Raw genomic sequence first — 21,589 nt, 5'->3', positions numbered from 1 at the left:
AATGCCATCAAAACCAGTGCCCTTGATGACAGTCACATAAGAAAAGCCAAGGACAAAATGGCCTTAAGCACTAATTTGCCCTTTCAGACTCCTACAGGTGATCCCTGGAGATCCAGACTGAGGCACATTGATAGAGTAATGTGGAAAAACTGCCCAAGCTGTACCTGTTCTTTAGCTAGAGAACTTCATTCTCCGTGGCTGTTAAGCCAATGCTACGCATAGTTTTTTGGGGGAATATATTAGTTAAAATATTCAAGATTGGACCTATAACTTGTTAGTAACATTTCTTATTTGTACAGATACAAAAAGAATGTGAGATTACAGATAAAACTCTGTCTGCTTGTTTTTCTGGCTTTTAGTTAATTTAACAATAACTTATTAATTGGGAAGCTTCACATCTGTTATTTTAAGAAAACACCCATAGGGATATCACACCACTTCTGGTACTTGACTCCTACAGAATCTATTTCCTGGTGAACAACAATTATTAATGAAATACATATCTAAATCCCTTCTCACTTTCTCTTGAATATCAGGCACAACTTACTTTAGAAAATAAGATAAGACTATATAAAAAAAGGCCAATGTACCTTCTTCTTTGTTTTTATCTTCTTTTCTCTATATACATCTGTTTCCCTTCACCGCCATCCATGTATGCTTTGAAGCAGTAAAGCACTTAAAACATGTAATTGAAGACAATGGGCTTGCTCAGGTGTCTAAAGCTATGCACATGCTTTAGTGCTTTACTGGGTCAGTGCCTTAATTCTTCCCTGCACCGATATATATTTTTTGCTTCACTGGCCTTTCGTGATACCTCGGACCCTCTCTTGTGCCCACTGAAGTAAATGGAATCACAATCAGGTGATTATTCTATACTTTTTACCCATTATAAGGAGAGATTTGCTTAAACGTGGCTTACTCCTAATCATTCTGAGTTGATTGCCCCCTTTTTTGTGATCTTAGCCAAATAATGTTTTGGATGAATCATTAATGGCAATTTTCTTCATAATTCTTCAAACTTGAATTCCCACAAAGACTTCATTTGCCTGTGGTCGGGACATAACCTAAACCTAAAGAGTATTGAATGACTCTTCCCTTTTGTAATGTGTTACACTGCCTCAAGGACAATGAGTGCATTTGCTCTTAAATTGCATTAATTCCATGTTTATTCTCTCTCAAGTCTTCTACAGTTAACATTAGTATATCCTGAATGATAAGGGAGCATTTGAACGGCATGCGTACAAGTTCCTCACTATAATAATGATTGTTTAAATTTTAAAAGGCTGCTGACTCTTTTGGCTCCCTACTTCATCAGCTGCTCCCCATTGCCACAATGATTATTGCTTCAGAATAGAAGTCTTCCAACAATATTTTTGTCAATGAGAGGGGTGTTAAATTCTGGGATTCGGTCAAATCCAGGCATCTCTCTGGAGAAACACATTAGAATAGAAAAGATTGGCATGCTATTTACAGGTCATTGAGACATGGGGGTCTTTTTTAAATATAAGGAAAATACCACATATCTATAAACTGGCAGATTGTACTGATATCACTCCATGTTAGTGTTCTGTTGCTATTAACATTTATAATAACGAGCATTTTTTCTCTCTCCACTTGGTTTAATTTTTCAGTAGATTTAAACTTGGATAAGGTCATGGAGGTTAAGTCTATCAATGGCTATTAGCCAAGATGATCAGGGATGCAACCCGATGCTCCTGGTGTCCCTAGATCTCCAAATGCCAGAAGCTGGGACTAGATGGCAGTAGATGGATCATTTGATGAATTGCCCTGCTCTGTTCATTCCCTCTGAGGCATCTGGCACTGGCTGCTGTCAAAGACAGGATACTGGGCTAGATGGATCATTTGATAAATTGCCCTGCTCTGTTCATTCCCTCTGAGGCATCTGGCACTGGCTGCTGTCAAAGACAGGATACTGGGCTAGGTGGACCATTCGTCTGACTCAGTATGGCTGTTCTTATGTTCTTATTTGTAATGACAATCTTCTATTTTATACCTAAGTGTTTAAAAAAGTGACTGGGAAGTGCTCTCTTTGCTGTACATTTCAGACGAATGTTGGGTGCTTTAGTAAATTAGGGTAGACTATTATGATGGAGAGAAAGCTGAGCCAGAAAAAAAAATTGCTTGAGATTGTGGTCTGTATTTTGCATCACTGATACTTAATCCTTACACGGCACTTTTCATTCATAGATGTCTCAACAGTGTACAAAAGTATCATGGTCCCATTTTACAGAAGGGAAAACTGAGGCACACAAAGAAGTGAAGTGTCTTAAGGTCAAATAGTCATTGTCAGCTTGGAATATAATCTAGGCCTCCTATCTCCCAATCAGAACCCTAGACCCGGTGACTTAGATTTCTGTGGAAGGAGGGTTGTGAAACTGTTGTCTGTATATACATGCTGTGTAGTGTTAAAAAGCCTAACTGCCTTCTTGCTGTGTGCCAGAATGTGGTAAGGGAGACTCGTACTAATTATTGAGCCGCATTAACTCTCCTTCTGTGTCTTCCAGACTCATTAGAGAGGACAAGTAGGGCAGTATTGAGTGGAAGACCAGTGACAGCACGGCTACTGATGCAAAGTAATGTTAACATGGTGTCACCCTTTTGTTTACACATATCTGTTGGATGTGTAATGTTTTCTAGATCCGTTATGTGGCTCAGCTGTACTGGCTTACTAATTTAGATTGACAGGTTTCAGAGTAGCAGCCGTGTTAGTCTGTATTCGCAAAAAGAAAAGGAGTACTTGTGGCACCTTAGAGACTAACCAATTTATTTGAGCATAAGCTTTCGTGAGCTACAGCTCACTTCATCAGATGCATAAAGTGGAAAATACAGTGAGGAGATTTATATACACACAGACCATGAAAAAATGGGTGTTTATCATTCACATTGTAAGGAGAGGGATCACTTAAGATGAACTATTACCAGCAGGAGAGTGGGATGGGGGGAGAGAAAACCTTTTGAAGTGATAATCAAGGTGGGCCATTTCCAGCACATTTCTGAAGCAAATACTCACCAGCAACCACACACCACACAAAAGAACCACTAACCCAGGAACCTATCCTTGCAACAAAGCCCGTTGCCAACTGTGCCCACCTATCTATTCAGGGGACACCATCATAGGGCCTAATCACATCAGCCACACTATCAGAAGCTCGTTCACCTGCACAGCTACCAATGTGATATATGCCATCATGTGCCAGCAATGCCCCTCTGCCATGTACATTGGTTAAACTGGACAGTCTCTACGTAAAAGAATAAATGGACACAAATCAGATGTCAAGAATTATAACATTCATAAACCAGTCGGAGAACACTTCAATCTCTCTGGTCACTCCATTTCTGATCTAAAAGTGACTATTCTTCAACAAAAAAACTTCGAAAACAGACTCCAACGAGAGACTGCTGAATTGGAATTAATTTGCAAATTGGATACAATTAATTTAGGCTTGAATAGAGACTGGGAGTGGTTGAGTCATTATACAAAGTAAAACTATTTCCCCTTGTTTATCCCCCCCCCCCCCCCCCGCCCCACTGTTCCTCAGACGTTCTTGTTAACTCCTGGAAATGTGCTGGAAATGGCCCACCTTGATTATCACTTCAAAAGGTTTTCTCTCCCCCACCCCACTCTCCTGCTGGTAATAGCTCATCTTAAGTGATCACTCTCCTTACAATGTGTATGATAAACACCCATTTTTTCATGGTCTGTGTGTATATAAATCTCCTCACTGTATTTTCCACTTTGTGCATCCAATGAAGTGAGCTGTAGCTCACGAAAGCGTATGCTCAAATAAATTGGTTAGTCTCTAAGGTGTACAAGTAATCCTTTTAATTTAGATTGAAAGTTCCTTGGGTCAAAGCCCAGGTCTTCCTCTATGATTTGCTCAGTGCTGAGCAAATAAATAAACCAGTATAAAGACACAAGTCATGTGCACATCAATGTAAATCACTTGTATCAAAGATCTTGGGAGACAGGCCAGTCCTCGCTTACAGACCGCCCCCTGAACCTGAAGCAAATACTCACCAGCAACCACACAACAAAAACACTAACCCAGGAACCTATCCTTGCAACAAAGCCCGTTGCCAACTCTGTCCACATATCTATTCAAGGGACACCATCATTGGACCTAATCACATCAGCCATACCATCAGAGGCTCATTCACCTGCACATCTACCAATGTGATATATGCCATCATGTGCCAGCAATGCCCCTCTGCCACGTACATTGGCCAAACCAGACAGTCTCTATGCAGAAGAATAAATGGACACAAATCAGACATCAAGAATTATAACCTTCAAAAACCAGTTGGAGAACACTTCAACCTCCCTGGTCACTCAATTACAGACCTAAAAGTCTCAAGTCTTCAACAAAAAAACTTCAAAAACAGACTCCAATGAGAAACTGCAGAGCTGGAATTAATTTGCAAACTGGACACCATTAAATTAGCTTTGAATAAAGACTGGGAGGGGATGGGTCATTACACAAAGTAAAAACTATTTCTCCATGCTAATTTTCCCCCTACCGTTACTCACACCTTCTTGTCAACCGTTTGAAATGAGCCATCCTGATTATCACTACAAGTTCTTTGTCTCCTGCTGATAATAGCCCACCTTAATTGATTAGTCTCATTAAGAGTTGGTATGGCAACACCCATTTTTTCATGTTCTCTCTGTGTGTGTGTGTGTGTATATATATATATAATATATCTTCCTACTGTATTTTCTACTGCATGCATCTGATGAAGTGGGCTTTAGCCCACAAAAGCTTATGCCCAAATAAATTTGTTAGTCTCTAAGGTGCCACAAGTACTCCTCATTCTTTTTTTTCATATCAAAGAGTAAAACAGAGTATAATGTTCAAAAGAGTTTGGAAAAGAAATGTGCTTTAATAAGTGGTTAAGAGACAAAAGTAGAAGCCAAAATTCCTGGGTTATTTTTCCCAGCACTGCCAATGTTATATTGTTTAACCTAAGGTAGAAGTGTTGCAAATAATTTTATAGGACTGAGCATCTAAAAAAATTACCATATAAAGGAGGAGAATGTTATCTTCCATAGAATTGTGTCTTTTTGAATATCTGAGCACAATCTATTTAATAACTAATGATAATAACCCTGCAGCCCTTATTCAGAGAAACTCCCATTGAAGGCAATGTGAGTACTAAATCCGGAGTTCTGCTTATGCACCTGTTAGTACTGTTAGCCCCTTACAGCAAGTATTATACTTCCACACCAGCACAACTGATCTGTGGAATGATTTAATGCATGGTGGAAGGAAGGTAAAAGGGCTCTGAATGTGACCTATAAGGAAATGGTACAGGACTGCTCAGGGGAAGTCAGGATTTTCGTGCAGATTACCTCCCCAGTGCCCCTGAAAAACTTTCCTCAGATCTTGCCCTTCTCTTCTTTCCCATGCCCAGGGAGAGTGAGGCTCCCATCTATATCTGCTACTTTGGGGTTGGAAATGGGAGGGCTTATTGGGAGGTTGTTTTCTTCCCTCTCTGGTTACTAGAAAGTAAAATGAGTTACATCTTATTCCACCCATAGATGACAGATCCATTATTTGCCTTGGGCCAGTCAGTCTCTCCAGAATACTAATAGATAGGAATGAACCCACCTTCGGGTGCTGAGGAAGAATTCTGCATGCTCAATACCTCCTCAGCACCATCATTCAGGCCCCCGATGAGGTAGAGGGCAAGACTGGGCATCTGCAAAAATCTTATGCAATTACTCTGAAAAAGTGGAAGGCGGCTCCAGGATTTCATTAGACCTCTCCAACTGTGGAGCCCAACCAAGGACAATTCCAGTGAGCTCTCAGTTATGGAAACAAGTAAGGCCAGGATTTATCTCCGAGTCAGTGCTGCAGGATTGGGTCCAAATTGGGTTTTGCATGTGTGAGCACTGCAGAATGCGGTCCTAGTTTGGTAGTAAAGAAAAAACACCTTCCAAGTAGTACACTATTTACTCACAAATTAGGAAGTGACTAGTGGCGGGGGGGGGGGGGAAATGCTTCTTGACAACACATCTGTTTCTTATCAAGAAATCAGATCCAAGTCCTCGCTGATTCTTGCCACTTATTGCACTCAATGCATCATGCCACTTATTCCAGTGGTTCCGTCTAAACTTTTTTAAACTGCTGTTATCCCATCATCACCACATGAATAGTAGAGTGCAGAGACAGTCTGGTCTCACTTCAGATTGATTTCAGTAGGAGCAGGACCCTTTAAGGGCAAAACTCCAAATGACTTCAATAGAGCAAAAATTAGTGCTCTATCACACTCGAGTGATGATATTTATAATATTTAGTGGAAAGCAAACTGCATATTCTTTGTATTATGATATACATCCCACATGAACTATATATAATATGAAGTAATTTAAAATTTGTTCAGTCCTGAAAACCTTATGTGCATGTAACATTAAAAATCAATGCAGAGTTTGCCTGACCCTGCAGTCAGAGTTTGCCTGACCCTGACTCTCCAGATCCTGGTATTTATTAATGGTCTTCTGTATTTGTTTTTTAAAAAAACAACCACTTATATAATGCTTCTCAAACAAATCCAGAAGTTTATTGAAGCAAGTTTATACATTTTAAATGAGCAATTATTTATTCATTGGTTGAAAACAGGAAGAACAAGAAATTGTTCATTAGCACATGAAAATCTTACTCTAACATTAACTTCAACCAACTATTAAGAAGCACTTTTGTATCTGTACAGAACACCTTAATTTTCACTCTGAAAAAAAAAATTTTGTTTAAGCAAAAGAAGAAACTCAAAGTAATAATTACAAAATGTTTGGAATCTCAAATCCTGTCCTATGCAGTTTTATCAAATCAGTCACAAGAACTACATAGCACTTATGAAATACAGCTGCATGGGAAATCACCAAAATTTAGACATAGATTTTGCAGCATACTTGGAAAACAACTAAAAGACTCTGCTAAAATTTTGAGCCATAATTTGTTTATATTTTATGCCGTTCATTGCCCAACTTCTTTCATTAAGATTATTTCAAAGTTTTTATTTGTCTTGTCTATTTTAATGTATATCATTATAGAAAAATTCAGGCTAATAACCTTTGATAAAATGTTATAAGCACACCTAGTTGCATAGATGTCATGTACAAAGATAGTAATATTAACAAAAACATAAAATTAGTCAAAGAATAGCATCTTCATATGAGACATATGCAACCTAAATATGTATCTGATGCTTATGCAGTACACACTGTGTGTATATATACACATTTTACACACACACAAACACACACAGTCCTCCAATACATACATATATAGATTTGGACCAAATTTTATCAACAGGTTCGCATACATTTACTCATATCTATATGTTTTATGTACAACTGTGTATAAACTTTGGTGCTTTAGGCTTTTAAATGCACATTAAAAAGAAAACAAAAAGTACAATATACCATTTTAATGTTGTAGGCTTTTTTCCCCATATTTTTGTTCCTGAAGAAATAGCTATCATTTTCTATGGGTCTAGCAATGCATGAAATCAATCTTTTCTCTGTCAGGACATAGTCTGCCCTCATTCTTTGCACAAAACTATTACTGAAATGGATGGGAGCTCCATTAGTACTGTGGAGGCAGAATATAGCTTAACTAGAATGCAGTTCCAATTATTTCTATTATTTCCCCTTTTGAATGCTTAGAGAGATATTGGGCCCAATCTTGCTCTGAATGAAAAGCATATTTAGGGTCAACATGCCCAATATTTAACTAGCCAAACAATAACTAGGGCTCAGTCTTGTTAAATCCCAAATCCTCTTTATAGTGACCTACCAACAACAGAGGGAATTTGTTTCTGATCAGAGGTATGAGCATGCATGTGATGCAAGTATATTTATAAATATACCACTGCTCTTCCACTCTGCTTGATTTTTCATTCTCAAGGGCATGCTAGAAATTCAAATCGGAGTCCTGCATATCACCAGCAAAATTACTGAAAACTTCCATACCTGATGTGCTCAAAAGAATGGAGCAGACAGGTAGAACAGAGTGACAGTGTGATAGGTGTGCCTCCAAAACCACACGAAAATGGTAGGTCTCATTTTAGGCTCACTAGCCTCAATGTTGTCCTTTTAAGAGATTCTTAGGACTTCTAACAAACAGCAAAATTTTGTTCAAGGAGCTTCAAAACCAGCCTTTCATGAAAATGTGTTATTAAAGTACTCAGATGCTATAGGAATAACACACAGCAAAGCATAAGTTGCAGTGGGATACTGGCACACTTTAAGAGTAGTTATGATGATGAATTATGGTTAAATGTCAGTACACTTCAGTTGGCAACCATGAAGCAGTGTCTCAATTAAAATTATGACCATGCAAACAAAGTGTTAATTATTTTATAAACAAAAAATAAAGTTAACTTTAGAAAAACTATGGTCATTTCCAGAGCAATTGCCCACATTCCACTGCTTTGTATGTCATTAATACTTTTCATAAAATAATTTACAGCAGTTCGAAATAGTTTATTTAGCAATATGGTACATTTCATGATATGGCTACTGCTGTAGTTAATTGTTCATGACTAGTGCCTTGACAAGCTTGAAGTGCCACACTATGATACTCACAAGTGCTGTTATTGCACTTGAAGAAGACCTGTCTCTTCTGTGTAACTGGCTCAGGTTGGAATGGGGATGAATTTGGTAGATTTTGATTATTTGGGTGAACCCCTCCACATGTCCAAACTGTTTGTTGGGCTTCTGTTGTTGGTAAAAGAAGTCTGTCTTCTGCTAACGCTGTCAGAATCTTCTTTACTCAGCTTTTGTTTTATTTTTTGACAGCAAGGGAAGCTCTGTATACAGTCTTGCAGGAGGTGTCCACTAAAGAACATGTAGATCCATGGATTGCAACAACTGTTCAGACTGGCCAACAGAGCAGTGACTGTAATGACAGTGTTTTCAGAATCTATTTAAAAAAAAGGATACTGTTTTAGTAGCAGAATTAAAGGAACATTGCCAACATACAGTCAATTTCTTCATTAACCATTTGATTTTTTATGTTAACTGTTGAACAGAAATGAGAAAAGCAATCCTGGAACTGAACATCAACGGACATTTAACACTGTAATAAATACTGTCACTGGTCTGGTTGGGTGCCCTCTATTGGCGGCCCTTCAGATTGTTGTGGGGGAATCCAGCTTCTGGATCCCCAGGTGTTATAAACCCAAGCACTGTCCCAGTCTTGGGGTCCCCAGGCACACTGTGAGAATGAAGACCCTCTCTCTTACACTCCATCTGGAGAGCTGTGAACTCATGGCACCCTACCCAGCCCCTGTAACCAGTATGAACTCCTCAGGCTCCCCCATCTCTTACACACATCTCTCCCATAATCTCACCAAAGGTGAGAGACTTCTAGTTTACCTCTCCAAGGGGCCATCATGTGGAAAGTGTTACATATAACACAGACATACAGTCCAGAGTTCTACAATGCTGCCGCTCTTCACTTAATCATATGAGAAATACACAGATCCATACAAAAATAATAAACTTCATGCATTTCCCTTCCTCAGTTTCCTCACCACTCCAGATCATTCTTTGGGCTGGAGTCAGGGACTGTCCAGCATCCTTCTGTTACTTGCATGCTGACACATGGAGTATTCTCCCCTCAGCTAGTCCTCTGACCTAGGCTGTCCATGCCCTTCCTTCCTCCCTGTAAGTCTTTATTTAAAGCCCTAACTGGTCACCTGGCTTCCTTTGCTCTGCACCTGGTAAATTTCCATTTTTTTCCAGTTCCCCCTCCCCTCAGAGAGGGAACGTAAAACTGTTTCTCCTTTAGACCAGAGCTCATCCATTCTTCCAAGTTGTTATCACCTGAATAGAGTCCTTGAGTTCTATGACCCTCCTAGACCAGATATGAGGAGGAAGTGACACAGCCCTCCTAGCCTATAGTGGATACAACAAAGCTGATTCAGCAATGTTCACAGTAACCACTTCATATCAACCAGAATTCAGCAGTTGTACAGACAGATCCTCCAAATCATCCCAAGGACACAATCAGGAAGTCCTTAGTCAGGTAAAACTCCGATTGAAGTTAACTGGACTTTTATCTGAGTAAAGATTAATTACTTCTGGTTTGGGATCTAAGAACCCAAGACAGCAAAGCACTTCAGCACATGTTCAGCACATGCTGACACTTACAGCACACTGTAAGTGTCAGCAGTTCCACTGACACTGAGGCTATGCATACCCTATCACTTATGCTGGTAATACTCATGTCGCTCAGGGCTATGAATTAGCCACCACCCTGAGCGACATAAATTACACTGACCTAAGTGCCGGGATGGACAGCACCATGTTGGTGGGACAGCTTCTCCTGCTGATACAGTTACTGCAGCTTGTTGGGGGCGGGGATTAATTCCCGTCATTTTAAAGTGAGTACGCTAGAGAGCTTACAGCGACGCAGCTGCAGCTCTCTAGTGTAGCCATAGCCTATGTAAGTGCTTTGCTGGACAGGAGCCTTAAATCCCAAACCTGAAGTCCAAATTCGATTAGGTAAGAGTGAAATTGACATCATTGGCAAAACACTAGCTTCAGCAAGGCCAGGATTTCACCCTAAGTTTTTTCTTCCAAAATGTATATAGGCCCTGATCCAAAGTCCATTGAAGTCAATAGAAAGACTTTGAATCAGGTCCATAATGCTAGAGATCAGAGAAAGATGCTCTGTTTTTTTCCTTCAACTAAACTTTGTCATAGAAAAAAATTCATCCTCTTACCTCTACTAGTTTAATTAAATTGTCAGACTCTTTCAAGTACTTAGTATATTCAATTAAAAGTGGCCTCACTTTATGAATATTAAGTCTCCACAGCGATATATTTACTGTGTTGTACAGTTCTACAAGATTTTTAGAATGTCTCTTCATATTAATCTCTCTATTTAACACAGTGAAATGTCCTGACAGGCTTTTTTTTCCTCCTTTTGAAATCAAAATTATATTAGTCTGCTTCAAACCTTCAATTCTATTTATATTTGATCAACTATGGTATGTATTGTGATTGAGCTCAATCCCACATTTCTTGTGTAATCAAAGTTCCCACTATTGTCAATGACAGTTTGAAGTACAAAAGTACAATATAGTATCATCATCTAAAGTTTGTGGCTTCCAGCTTTCACTTTACATATATATATCTATGAGTACACTATAATGAATGAAAATTACTTCCAGAATTTTATCCATAGCAAGGGCAAAATGAATTCACTGTGGTATTTCTGGAATAGACTTTTCAATTTAAAAACAAAAAGCACATCTGGAGTTTTGAATTTTGGGGAAACATTTTACTAAATTATGTTTGTTCAAATTAATTCAGCAAATGTTTTAATCACAACCATTTACCTTTTATTAAATCAGAAAGCATATGTGACCATTTCCTTCCAGAAGAGCTGATTGTTTACAAACAGCAAATTTATAATCTCTAAAAGCTTTTGTGAAACATTTGAGCTTAGCACTTTTTTTAGGCTGATGACACTTTGATATTTTTCTTGGCTGTGTACAGATAGCTGAAGTGTCAGACACGCCGTGAAAACCTGGGAAATGCAAAATTCTCTTCTTTTTCTATGTTTTTCAAAAGGTAGAAGGCAAGGCAAACATTTAAGTTATCACAGAACTTTCAAGCAGGCATACAAGATGGTTGGCAGCCTTCCTGATTACTCTAGGGTAGTGGTTCTCAAACTTTTTGTATTGGTGATCCCTTTCGAACACCAAGCCTCTGAGTGCGACCCCCCTTAGAAATTAAAAACACATTTTTAATATTTAACTCTATGTTAAATACTAAATTTAAACCCTATTGCTTAAAATGAATTTACCTTTTCTCACTGCTTTTAAATTAAGATTAAAAACACATTTTTATCAAATTAAATATAAGTGGAAAAGTTATTTTTAAGTAGAATTTTATTTTAATACTTGACTGCAATTAATGACCTGAAGCAGCCAAAAATCAGTGAGCTGGTTGATGCTGTTTGACACAAGAAGTTTTCTTCTTGGTGTTGTTTTAGAAAGGGCGCATCTGATGTCATCCTTCACATCAAGCCGGTTTCGAGATTTTGTCTTTATTGTGAGAAGGCTGGAGAATCCACTCTTGCATTCGTAGATAGTGGGAAATGGCAGAAGTACTCTCAGGGCCATTTCAGACACCAGTGGGTATTCACTTGCAACTGAGCACCAGAACTGGTTTAGAGGCAGCTGTGTGAATTTTGCTTTCACTTCATCATCATTGATCATGTCGACAAACTGTTCCTGTGCGTGAATATCGTCAGTAGGTAACTGCTCAGCTGTCACACTGAAAGGGTTCTTCACCAGGGAATGGAGTGCTTCTGGTAGCACTGGGAAGTAGTATGAGAACTCTTCATGAAGGGCTCTCAAATATTCACTGATCGCTGACTTGAGAGCACTATCAATCTTAACTTCCTCCTCCTCGCTGAACGAGGAAAGTGTCGGAAACATGCCATATCTGTCTGTGTCCAGCTTCTTGCACCACAGATCCAACTTCATCTGGAAGGCTTTGATTTTATTAGTCAGGACTATTAATGTTGAATATTTTCCCTGAAGTGACAGATTGAGATCTTTAAGATTGACATCTTTAAGGCTACCAAAGATATCAACTAGGTATGCCAAGCAGAGAAGCCATTTCTTGTCATTGAACAGTTTGTTCAGCTCTTGTTTCTGTTTTCGCAGGAAAAACTCTGCCATCTCTTCACAAAGTACAAAAACGCGCTTTAATGCACGTCCCCTAGAAAGTCATTGGCCTTGAGTGTGGAAAAGCAGAACTTCATATTCACCACCCATTTCATTGCAGAGCTCTCAGAAGAGACGACTATTCAGAGCATGAGCTTTAATGTAGTTCACTGCTCGTATAACAACATCCACCACAAAATTAAGGCATATTGGCAATGTCTTTGCAGCTAGGACTTGACGATGGATTCCACAATGAGTGACAATCACATTAGGTGAGACACACTTTACCTTCTGCTGAAAGCCAGACCGTGGACCGATCATTGCTGGAGCACCATCAGTACAGATACCACAAAGGTTTTTCCACTCAATGCCATTGCTTTCGAAAAAAGGCATTCACCTTATTGAAAATGGCCTGTGCTGTTGTGGTTGTTTCAAGTTGTTCACAGAGTAAGAACTCATCCTTAACATCCCCGGCATTTACATACCGTACGAATGCTAACAGTTGTGCGCAGTGAGTAACATCAGTGGTTTTATCAAGTTGCAGGCTGAACATACTGAAAGCAGAATGTTTAATTTCGTGCACAATTTGTTTTTTGATGTCTTCAGACATCTCACATATTCTGTGTTTCACGGTATCATTAGACGTGGAGAGCATATTCAGTTTTTTGGCAGTATCATTGCCAAGCATGAGTGCCACAATCTCCTTGCCTGCTGGCAGAATAAGCGCCTCACCTGCTGTACGTGGTGCTTTGGTATGGACAGTTCATAGTAGCACAACATAAGAGGCCTCCAGAGCTGAGGACGTTTGCTGTCGGAAACTTCCATCAACATCAGGCCTGGCTGCCTTTGTTGCGTCTTCTCTGCGTTTGAAAAAAATCCACGTTTTGATTTTTATGCTCAGAATGTCTAGTGCCAAGATGTCGCTGCAGTTTGCATGGTTTCATTGATTCAGCAGACAAAAATTCACCGCCAATGACGCATTGCGGTTTTTCAATATCAGAGGCGATGATACTGGCAAAACCAAGGTAATGTAAGACTCGAGATACTTTCATTTTTTTAGCGGTTTTAGCAGTACAGGTGGCCATTATTTTCAGGAGTAAGTTTGCACTTGTGTGTCTGATTGTTAATTAATAAAGTACTTGTTCAGCTGCTAAAGAATCAAGCCCTCTAATGTTGTCTCAGTACCAGGGCCAGCTATAGGAAAAATGGCGCCCTGGACAAACTTCTATTTGGCGCCCTTTCTTTGGAGGTGGAGCAGAGCTGGAGGTGGAGTAGAGTTGGGGGTGGAGCTGGGCTGGAGGAGCTTGGGGCTCTGAGATCCGCACCTGGTGGTGATGGTGGCTCACAACCAAGTGCCTGGCCGGGCTCCCAGCAGATGGCAGGGCTTGGGGCTGACAACCCTGTGTATGGCAGGGCTGGGGGTTAACAACTTTGTGCCCGGCGGATCTCCTGGCTGATAACCCTCAGCATGGCCAGGCTCCACCTGACAACCCCAGTACAGGGGTCCGGGCTCACAGCATCCTGGATGCCCCAGCTCGGGGCTCACAGCCCCGCTCCTGGTTGGGGTTGGGGATCACAACACCGCGCCTGGCCAGGGCTCAGGCTCGCAGCCCCGCAACAAGGCAGGATTAATCTTTTGTGGGCCCGGCACCAAACATATTTATGTGCCCCCATGGAGGCAATGGAACATGGGGTGGGGAAGTCAGTCCCCGGAGCAAGGGGCTGGTCAGGGGCAATGGGGCATAGCAAGGCAGGGGCACTTCCACCTCGCCCAGTGTGAGGACACCATTTAGAAACCGGCAGTCGCCGAACGCACACTGGCCCACCCAGCCCTGTGCTGCTAGCGTGCCCCTTCAACCATGGGGGTGGGCCCATGCCGTGCCACACAACCCTCAGTGCCCCCCCGACTCCCTATGCCCAGCCCCCCCACATCATCACCCCTGCCCAGCGCACCCCACCCTCAGCCCAATCACAACTGCCCAGCACCCCACACTTCCTAGTGCTCCAACACACACAGATCTCCCCCACCTCCACTGCCCAGTGTCTTTCCCCACAGCCCCACCACCACATCTACATAACAACCCCACAACAGACCCCCACTGCCCAGCACCCCAAAACACACAAACCTGCCCCACTCCCCCAAGCCCTGCCCCCAGGCCCTGCTGAGCCGGCACAGAGCAGGGATCCCCCCTCCCAGCACAGTGCTAGGGGGCAGGACAGCTGAAGCTCGGGAGCACAGAGCAGTCCTGTCCCCTGGGGCCCCACCCAGCCCTACCCACCTGGCACTGGTGCTGCCCGTGGCAGAGGAGGCATTTGCTTGCATGGGGGGGTGGGGGAGCCACCAACGTCCCCAGCCTGCTGCTTCCGCAGAGCCACAGGGAGGGGCACCCCCTGCCCCCAGGGAGCCCAAAGCGGACAGTCACTAGCCCGGACTGGCAGTGGCAGAGAGGAGCCTGCTGCTGGCCAAGAAGACAAGCAGTGGATGGGAGAAAAGGGTCATGGCATAGGTGCGGACTTTTGGTTTTGTTGGTCGGTGCCCCATCCTGGCTCCGCCCCCTCCTCCAAAGCCCCACCCCCACTCAACCTCTTCCTGCCCTCGCTTTGCCCTATCCCCCTCGACCCCCCTGAATGCCTCCTGCCTGCCGACCCCCTCCCCTAAATGCCTCCCACCTGCTGCTCACTCCTTTCTGCCCCCTCCTGCCTTAAGGGCAAAGTGTGTGTGCTGGAGGGGTGCTCTCCCAGTTTTGAGGGGAGGCTATTTTCAGCATATTTATACACTTTCATTCTAGTTATTGAATGTGTGTCTATCACTGGTATCTCCTCTTCCTGATGTTTCCCACTTCTTGCTCTCCACCTGTGTCCCTTTTCCCCGCTCTCTCTCTGCTCCCCACCTCCTATCAGCTCTGTCTAGCTCCCGCTCCCACCCACACACTCAAAGCAGCTCTGTCTCCCGCTAACCTCACCCCCTGCAGCCAGCCCAGAAACTGCCCGCCCTGACACAGAGAGAAATTTAATTCAACAGCCCAGCATAGAAATGTCCCATTCATTCATCCTGCTGTATGGCTGTTGTGTGGCTCCAGCTCCACCCAGTCCCCAGGGCTGCAGCCCACCCCCAAGTCCCTCACACACTCTGCAACTTTTGTGGGAGGGGAGCCCCTAGTGGAACCATAGCCAAAGGCGAGGGGGAAGAGGGGGTTGCTTCCTCCTCTGGGCTGCTACAGCCCGAGATGAGCTCAGGTGTTCCAAGGTGAAGCAAGGCAGCGTCTCCTGACTTGAAGCTGATGGAGGGGGGCGGAGAATGCAATCGAAGGAATTCCCTGGGAGCTGCAGGGGGGAGTGTGGATCCAGGGAAAGGAAATCAATCCTTCCTGACTCGGGGATGCTGATCTTGGGGGCGGGGGAATAAACTTCCTCTCTGGGAGGAAAAGCCCCTCAGGCAGGCTTGATCTGGGGGAGGGAGGGGGGAGAGAAAGGGGGAAAACAGCTTTGAGCTGGGCAAGCGTTATTTTGTCAGGCATGAGAGCCGGCCAGGGAGAAGAGCCTGCAGGGAGGATGCGACTAGAAATACTGGTGTGTTGCCCCCTCCTGTCCCTCCATGCACAGGGGAAGGGATGCAGAGCCCCAGGACCTGGGTCAGAACTGTAGGAGTTGGGAGCTCCCAGAGCCCGCGTGGGAGGGGTCCGGGCACAGGCAGGGTCCGGGCTGGGGGAGGCTACTCATTTGTGGCTGGGGCTGCAGTGAAGCCCATCTCACCTTTGGCCATGGCCAGGCGCACCCAACTGGCTGGACGGAGCACTAGGAGGGGGCGAGCTGCTGGCCCCAGCCCAAGTTCACTCATCAGACACAACGGCAAGCTTTTCTTAAAGAGCCATGTCCTTTGGCTTGTCCCCCGCCCAGTACTAAGGGGGTCTGCAGCTGGTTTCTCCTGGCTGGAGTGGGGCACAGGTCCTGGAGGAGACACCAGAGTGGGCTGAGAATGGCTGGCTTAGTCCTCGAGAAACCCCCTGGCCCGTACTCCCCCCATCACCCCCCTGCAGCCAGCCGAGAAGCTGCCCGCCCGTCTCCTCCCAGCCCCCTGCCAAGAAGCTGCCCACACCCCATCTCCCCCACCCTCCACAGCTAGCACAGAAGCTGCCTTGCCCTGGCTGCTGTCCCCCTAGCCCAGCTCCCTCTGCCCTGAAAATTAAAAGGGCTCACATCTGCCTGCAGTGGAAGGTGGGAGCTTCAGCAGCCGCAGGCGAAACAGCTGATAGGTGGGGGACTTTGCACCAAAACAGATGATTGGCCGCAGCCAGCCAAAGAGCTGATGAGGGCTGCTGCGCATGCTAAATAGCTGATTGGCAGTTGCCAACAGCTGATCTTCCTGTTGGCGCTTGTGGGTCATGGGGTGGGGAGGAACTGGCAGGCAGGGACAGGGGTTGGAGAGAAGCCCTGGGCTGGCCAACTGAGTGGAGTAAATGGTGGGGGGAGGAGCCGGGGGGTGTAGAGGAGCCAGCTGCTCTGGGCGCAGCGCAAGTGAGTGGACCGGGCCGGAGCCCCTTTTGAATGTGGGCCCGGCCCCAAGGCGCCACTGGCGCCATTGTAAACCCGGTACTGCCCCGCAGCCCAGCGCCTGGCCAGAGCTCACAGCCCCGCTCCTGGCCAGGGTTGGGATCAGGGCTTGCAGCCTAGCAGCCCCACAAGGCGGTTGGGGTCATGACTTGCAACCCTGCATGGGGGTCAGAGTTGGGGCTCGCAGCCCCACTCCTGGCCAGGGTTGGGATCAGGGCTCACAGCCCCACAGTCCCCCATGGAGGTCAGGGTTGGGACTCGCAACCCCGCATCAGGGTCGGGGCTTGCGGTTGCAGACCAGCGCAGGGGTTGAGACTTGTGGCTCGCAGCCCCACTCCTGGCTAGGGTTGGGGGTCATGGCTCGCAGTCCCACAGCTGCACCCAAGGGTCAGGGCTCGTGGTCAGGGCTCACAGCCTGGTGCAGAGGTCAGGGCTCACAGTTTGCAGCTGCGCGCTGGGGTTGGAGCTCGTGATTCCCCACATAACCAGGTCGCAACCCCCAGTTTGAGAACCAACAGTTTAGAACAATCACGTTAAAACAAACAAAAAACCCACCACATTTGTAATAGTATGGAGTTTAAAAAGATTTGCTTGTATCAGTTGAACATTGTGTTTTGATCTAACCCAAGCAAGAGAGCAAGGCATTGCATCCAGTCCTGCAGTTCTTATTCATGGAATACACTCACTGAAGTCAGGAGTATTTGTCCATGTACTGTATGATTTAGCCCCTCAAGGCTACTTAGCTGTGGTATACTGTAGAACCTTCCCTAGATCTCTAAAGGGCCTGATTCTGCTCTCATTTACTTCAGTGAGAGCAGGATCAGGCTCTAGGTTTACACCCCTCCCAGACACAAACTTTACAATGAAATGGAATCCCCAGATTAGTTATTTATTTTCCCCTTTTAATCTATTTGAATGCAGGTAAGTGGCAAAACTGAAACGCATATAAGACTGACAGGAGAAGGCTTTCCAGGGTAGCAGCTGCATTTCATTAATTATTGCACCAGAACATTGTCTGTCACTCAGTAGCAAAAGCAAAACAGTAAGTGAGAAAACATTCCTGTGATTATTTGCAAGTTACTTAACTCATACATGCAATATAAACACAAGTAATCCTTTAGTTTATGTAAAACTTTTTCAGGAACATGATGATTTTTATTCAACATTTCCCTAAAGAAATAATTGAGGTGGAGACAAATCATGCCATCAGTTTTTCAGCAGAACTCCACGTTTGTTTTACCAGGGAGAGTTGCTTAAAATCAAAAGCCCCATTATTCAAATTGTTCCTCAAGAACAACTGAAACAGCTGGGTTTCCTTGTCAGAGCCCGCAGGGTCATAATAGCAACTATCAAGGGCAAACTATTAATTGTAAAAAAGGCAGGGTTTATTGCTCTGAGTGAAACTAACTCATTTCCCCATTATAGTCTAAAGAGATAATCTTTGGTCTGGATTTCCCCTCTGCTCCCCAAACACACCTACAGCAGAAGGCAGGGGAAGTACTTTACATCTCTCTCTCAGAATCTGTTCTGAGTTACTTTGGTGTGAGTACGGAGTCACTCCGGAGTGGCAGCAAGGTAAATCAGAGCAGAGGCTGGACACCTGCGCCTCCCCTTCACCTACCGATCCAGGAGAACTGCGGGTCCCAGACGGACCACATCTGGACAGTGAAGAAGGGCGCCCAGCAGGCGATGTACGCCGAGACGATCACGAAGGTCATCTTGACGGTGCGGAGCTTGGCCCGGGAGATGGTCTTGACGCTGCTGACACACGGGGTGGGCAGAAGCCCCCTGCGGAAGGCGCCGCCGGGGGGCCCAGCCGCCGCCGCGGCCGCCACCTCCCCGGGCGTGCGGCGAGCCTCGCCGCCCCCTTCCCCGCGCCGGCGGGTCTTGCCGCGGATGTTGCGCCAGAGGTGGCCGCAGATGAAGCCGTAGCAGGTGGCCAGGACCAGCACGGGCGCCACGAAGATGCCGCCGGTGATCCAGGTGACGTAGGCGCGGGGCCCCCAGGGCTGCACGAAGTGCGCCCAGCAGTCGTAGACCTGCGAGCCGCGCTCCACCTCGCTGAGGGAGAAGATGAAGTACTGCGGCGTGCTGAGCAGCAGGCTGAGCGCCCAGGCGGCCGCCACCATGGCGTGCGGGCGGCGGGCGGGCTGGCGCAGGGTCTGCAGCGGGTGGCACACGGCCACGTAGCGGTCGGCCGTCATGGCCACCAGCAGGTAGGCCGAGGCGAACATGCCGAAGACCTGCAGGTGCTTCACCACGCGGCACAGCCCGTCGGGCCCGTGGAAGCGGAAGGTCACCTCCCAGCACAGCTGCGGCAGCACCTGGAAGAAGGCCACGGCCAGGTCGGCCAGGCTGAGGTGGCGGATGAAGAGGTGCATGCGCGAGGCCTTGCGGGCCGTGCGGCGCAGCGCCACCAGCACGAGGCCGTTGCCCAGCAGCGCCGCCGCGAAGGTCAGCGCCAGCACGGCGATCTCCAGCTTGGCCAGCTCCTCGTCCCGCCCGTAGGGGTCCCAGCCGGCCGCGCGGCTCGCGTTGGGGGCGGCGGAGCCGGGCGCCGGGCTGGGGCTGCTCCCCGCCGCCCGCCGCCACTGGCTGCCGTTCCCGGCCGCGGCCGCGTCTCCCCACGAGGGCCCGGGGCTGGCGGCCGAGCGCATGGTGCCGCCCGGCGGGGCCCTGCACTCGCACCTCCCGCTCGCTTCGCCGCCGCTCGGCCCCTGGCTCCCGCCGCCGCCGGTTGTCTGCGAGCGAGCGCCAGGGGCCGGTGCCTTTATCCCGCCGGGCGGGGAGGGGCGCGGCCGTCTCAGAGGCTGGTCAGCGCTTGACGCCAGCCGCCCCCTCCGCCGCTTCGCTTTGCAGCGCCGCCGCTGCCCCCGGGGCACAGGAGCTGAGCTCTCCACCCGCCCCCCGCTTCGGTACCTTCCTCCAGCCCCTCCCCGGGCTCCCCCCGTTCCCATGCGCCCCGTGGTTGCGGACCAGGTTCTCTCCCGCATCGGCCGCTCCCTGGGATCGCTCCTTTCTCTGCCCAAGGAGAATGAGGGGCGCGTCCCCCTGCAGGGGCTCGGGCGCTGTCCGTCAATGCAAGGAGGGGGAAGGCGGGGGCGATCGGCACCTTCACACCTTAGTCTGTGAAACTCCCTTTGCCTGCCCCTCGGTCCCCAGAAGGCTGCGGTGTCTCATTGCGCTGGGGAAGAGTTGCTGAGCGGGGCAGTAGGAAGGGAAGGATCAAAGGCAGGGAGGGAGAAGAGCGGCGAGAGACAGTAGCATACAGGTGTGGGGCAGCAGAAAGAGCAGGACAAGGGGCGGGCAGAGGCAAGGGCAGGAGAAGGGGGAGAGGCAGGCTGGAGCGCGGAGGGGCAGTGGCGACACCTTGCGGGGTGTAAGAATACGAGGAGACGTGGGAGGGGAGAGAAAGGAACTGGGCACAAGAACAGCATAGGAGGGACGGGAGAGTGATCTGCTGGCTGTAGGAATGCTGCCCCTCTGCCTCTCCACTCTGGAGCCTTGTTTTTGTCAGGGGTTGTATCATTGCTTGGAAGATTCTTCTAGGTGAGCAGCGAGATGTATCTGATGGCATGCAGTTCTGGGTAATGGCAGTTTCCTTACTCCTAGCCATCTCTTTTGAAGAGTTACTGTGAAGAAAAATATGATCTACAGCATCATCTATTTCCTTAAATCCAAGAGAAAAACAAAGCAGCATCACTCAAACACAGTCTGTTACTAGTATCTATGAATTATTTTTTCATTTACAGAATGGATTCTAACAACGTCTGTCGGCCAGGAGGTTGTGATATGGCTTTGACGCTGTCTTCCGGATTTATCCCTTGTACCCTTTCCTGTTGCACACATAGAGAAGAGATGAAAGTGAAATGTGTTGAACTGTTACTCTCCGTCTGTCTACACATTCTTAAAAGCCAAGGGGTAGAGTTTATTACAGAATTGAGTTTTAGGAGAAGGCAATAGTGAACAAACAGCGCTTTCAGAATCTTGTCACAACTTTGGTTATTTGGGATAATCAAAACAACATTTTAGAGGAAATGTCTCTGTTACTTTTCCCTTCTGTCCTGTTCTTTTGTCCTAGGCTAAGCCAAGGATGGAAAGTGATGTTCTGGCATTTAGCAGAGTACTGTCTGGTCCTCTCATGGATTATAACAACTGTACTAGAATAAAGCCCAGAAGAGAGGGGAGGAGAATCAACAGCACAAACTGGAAACAAAGGGTGAAATCTTGACCCCCTTGAAGTCAATGGCAAAACTCCATTTTACTTCAGTGGGGCCAGGATTTCACCCATGATGGTAGAAATTTACCTAGAATTCAGCACAGAAAAAGG

The 21,589-nt window shown here is 46.2% G+C and overlaps 1 protein-coding gene across 1 annotated transcript; it reads right to left on the bottom strand.

The window, feature by feature from the left end:
• Positions 1-6,684: 6,684 nt before the first annotated feature.
• AVPR1A (arginine vasopressin receptor 1A) lies at positions 6,685-19,916 on the bottom strand. The gene is made up of 2 exons (XM_074951765.1): positions 18,881-19,916; positions 6,685-8,945 (listed from the first exon to the last, which is right to left on the bottom strand). Exons 1-2 carry the CDS (start codon positions 19,914-19,916, stop codon positions 8,695-8,697), a joined length of 1,287 nt encoding a protein of 428 aa, XP_074807866.1. The 3' UTR covers positions 6,685-8,694.
• Between the last annotated feature and the right edge of the window lie 1,673 nt (positions 19,917-21,589).

Source organism: Natator depressus, chromosome 1 (assembly GCF_965152275.1).
Source record: "Natator depressus isolate rNatDep1 chromosome 1, rNatDep2.hap1, whole genome shotgun sequence".
NCBI classification, from domain to species: domain Eukaryota; kingdom Metazoa; phylum Chordata; order Testudines; family Cheloniidae; genus Natator; species Natator depressus.
The sequence above is the reverse complement of the archived record's forward strand: the minus strand, read 5'-3'. Positions and strand labels throughout refer to the sequence as shown.

What these genes read in the sequence shown, in the direction of transcription:
- AVPR1A (XM_074951765.1), bottom strand. Translation starts at nt 19,916, where the DNA reads ATGCGCTCGGCCGCCAGCCCCGGGCCCTCGTGGGGAGACGCGGCCGCG. An exon ending in CCCGCAGTTCTCCTGGATCG is followed by an intron (nt 8,946 to 18,880) that starts GTAGGTGAAGGG and finishes TTTTTTAAATAG; the next exon opens with ATTCTGAAAACACTGTCATT.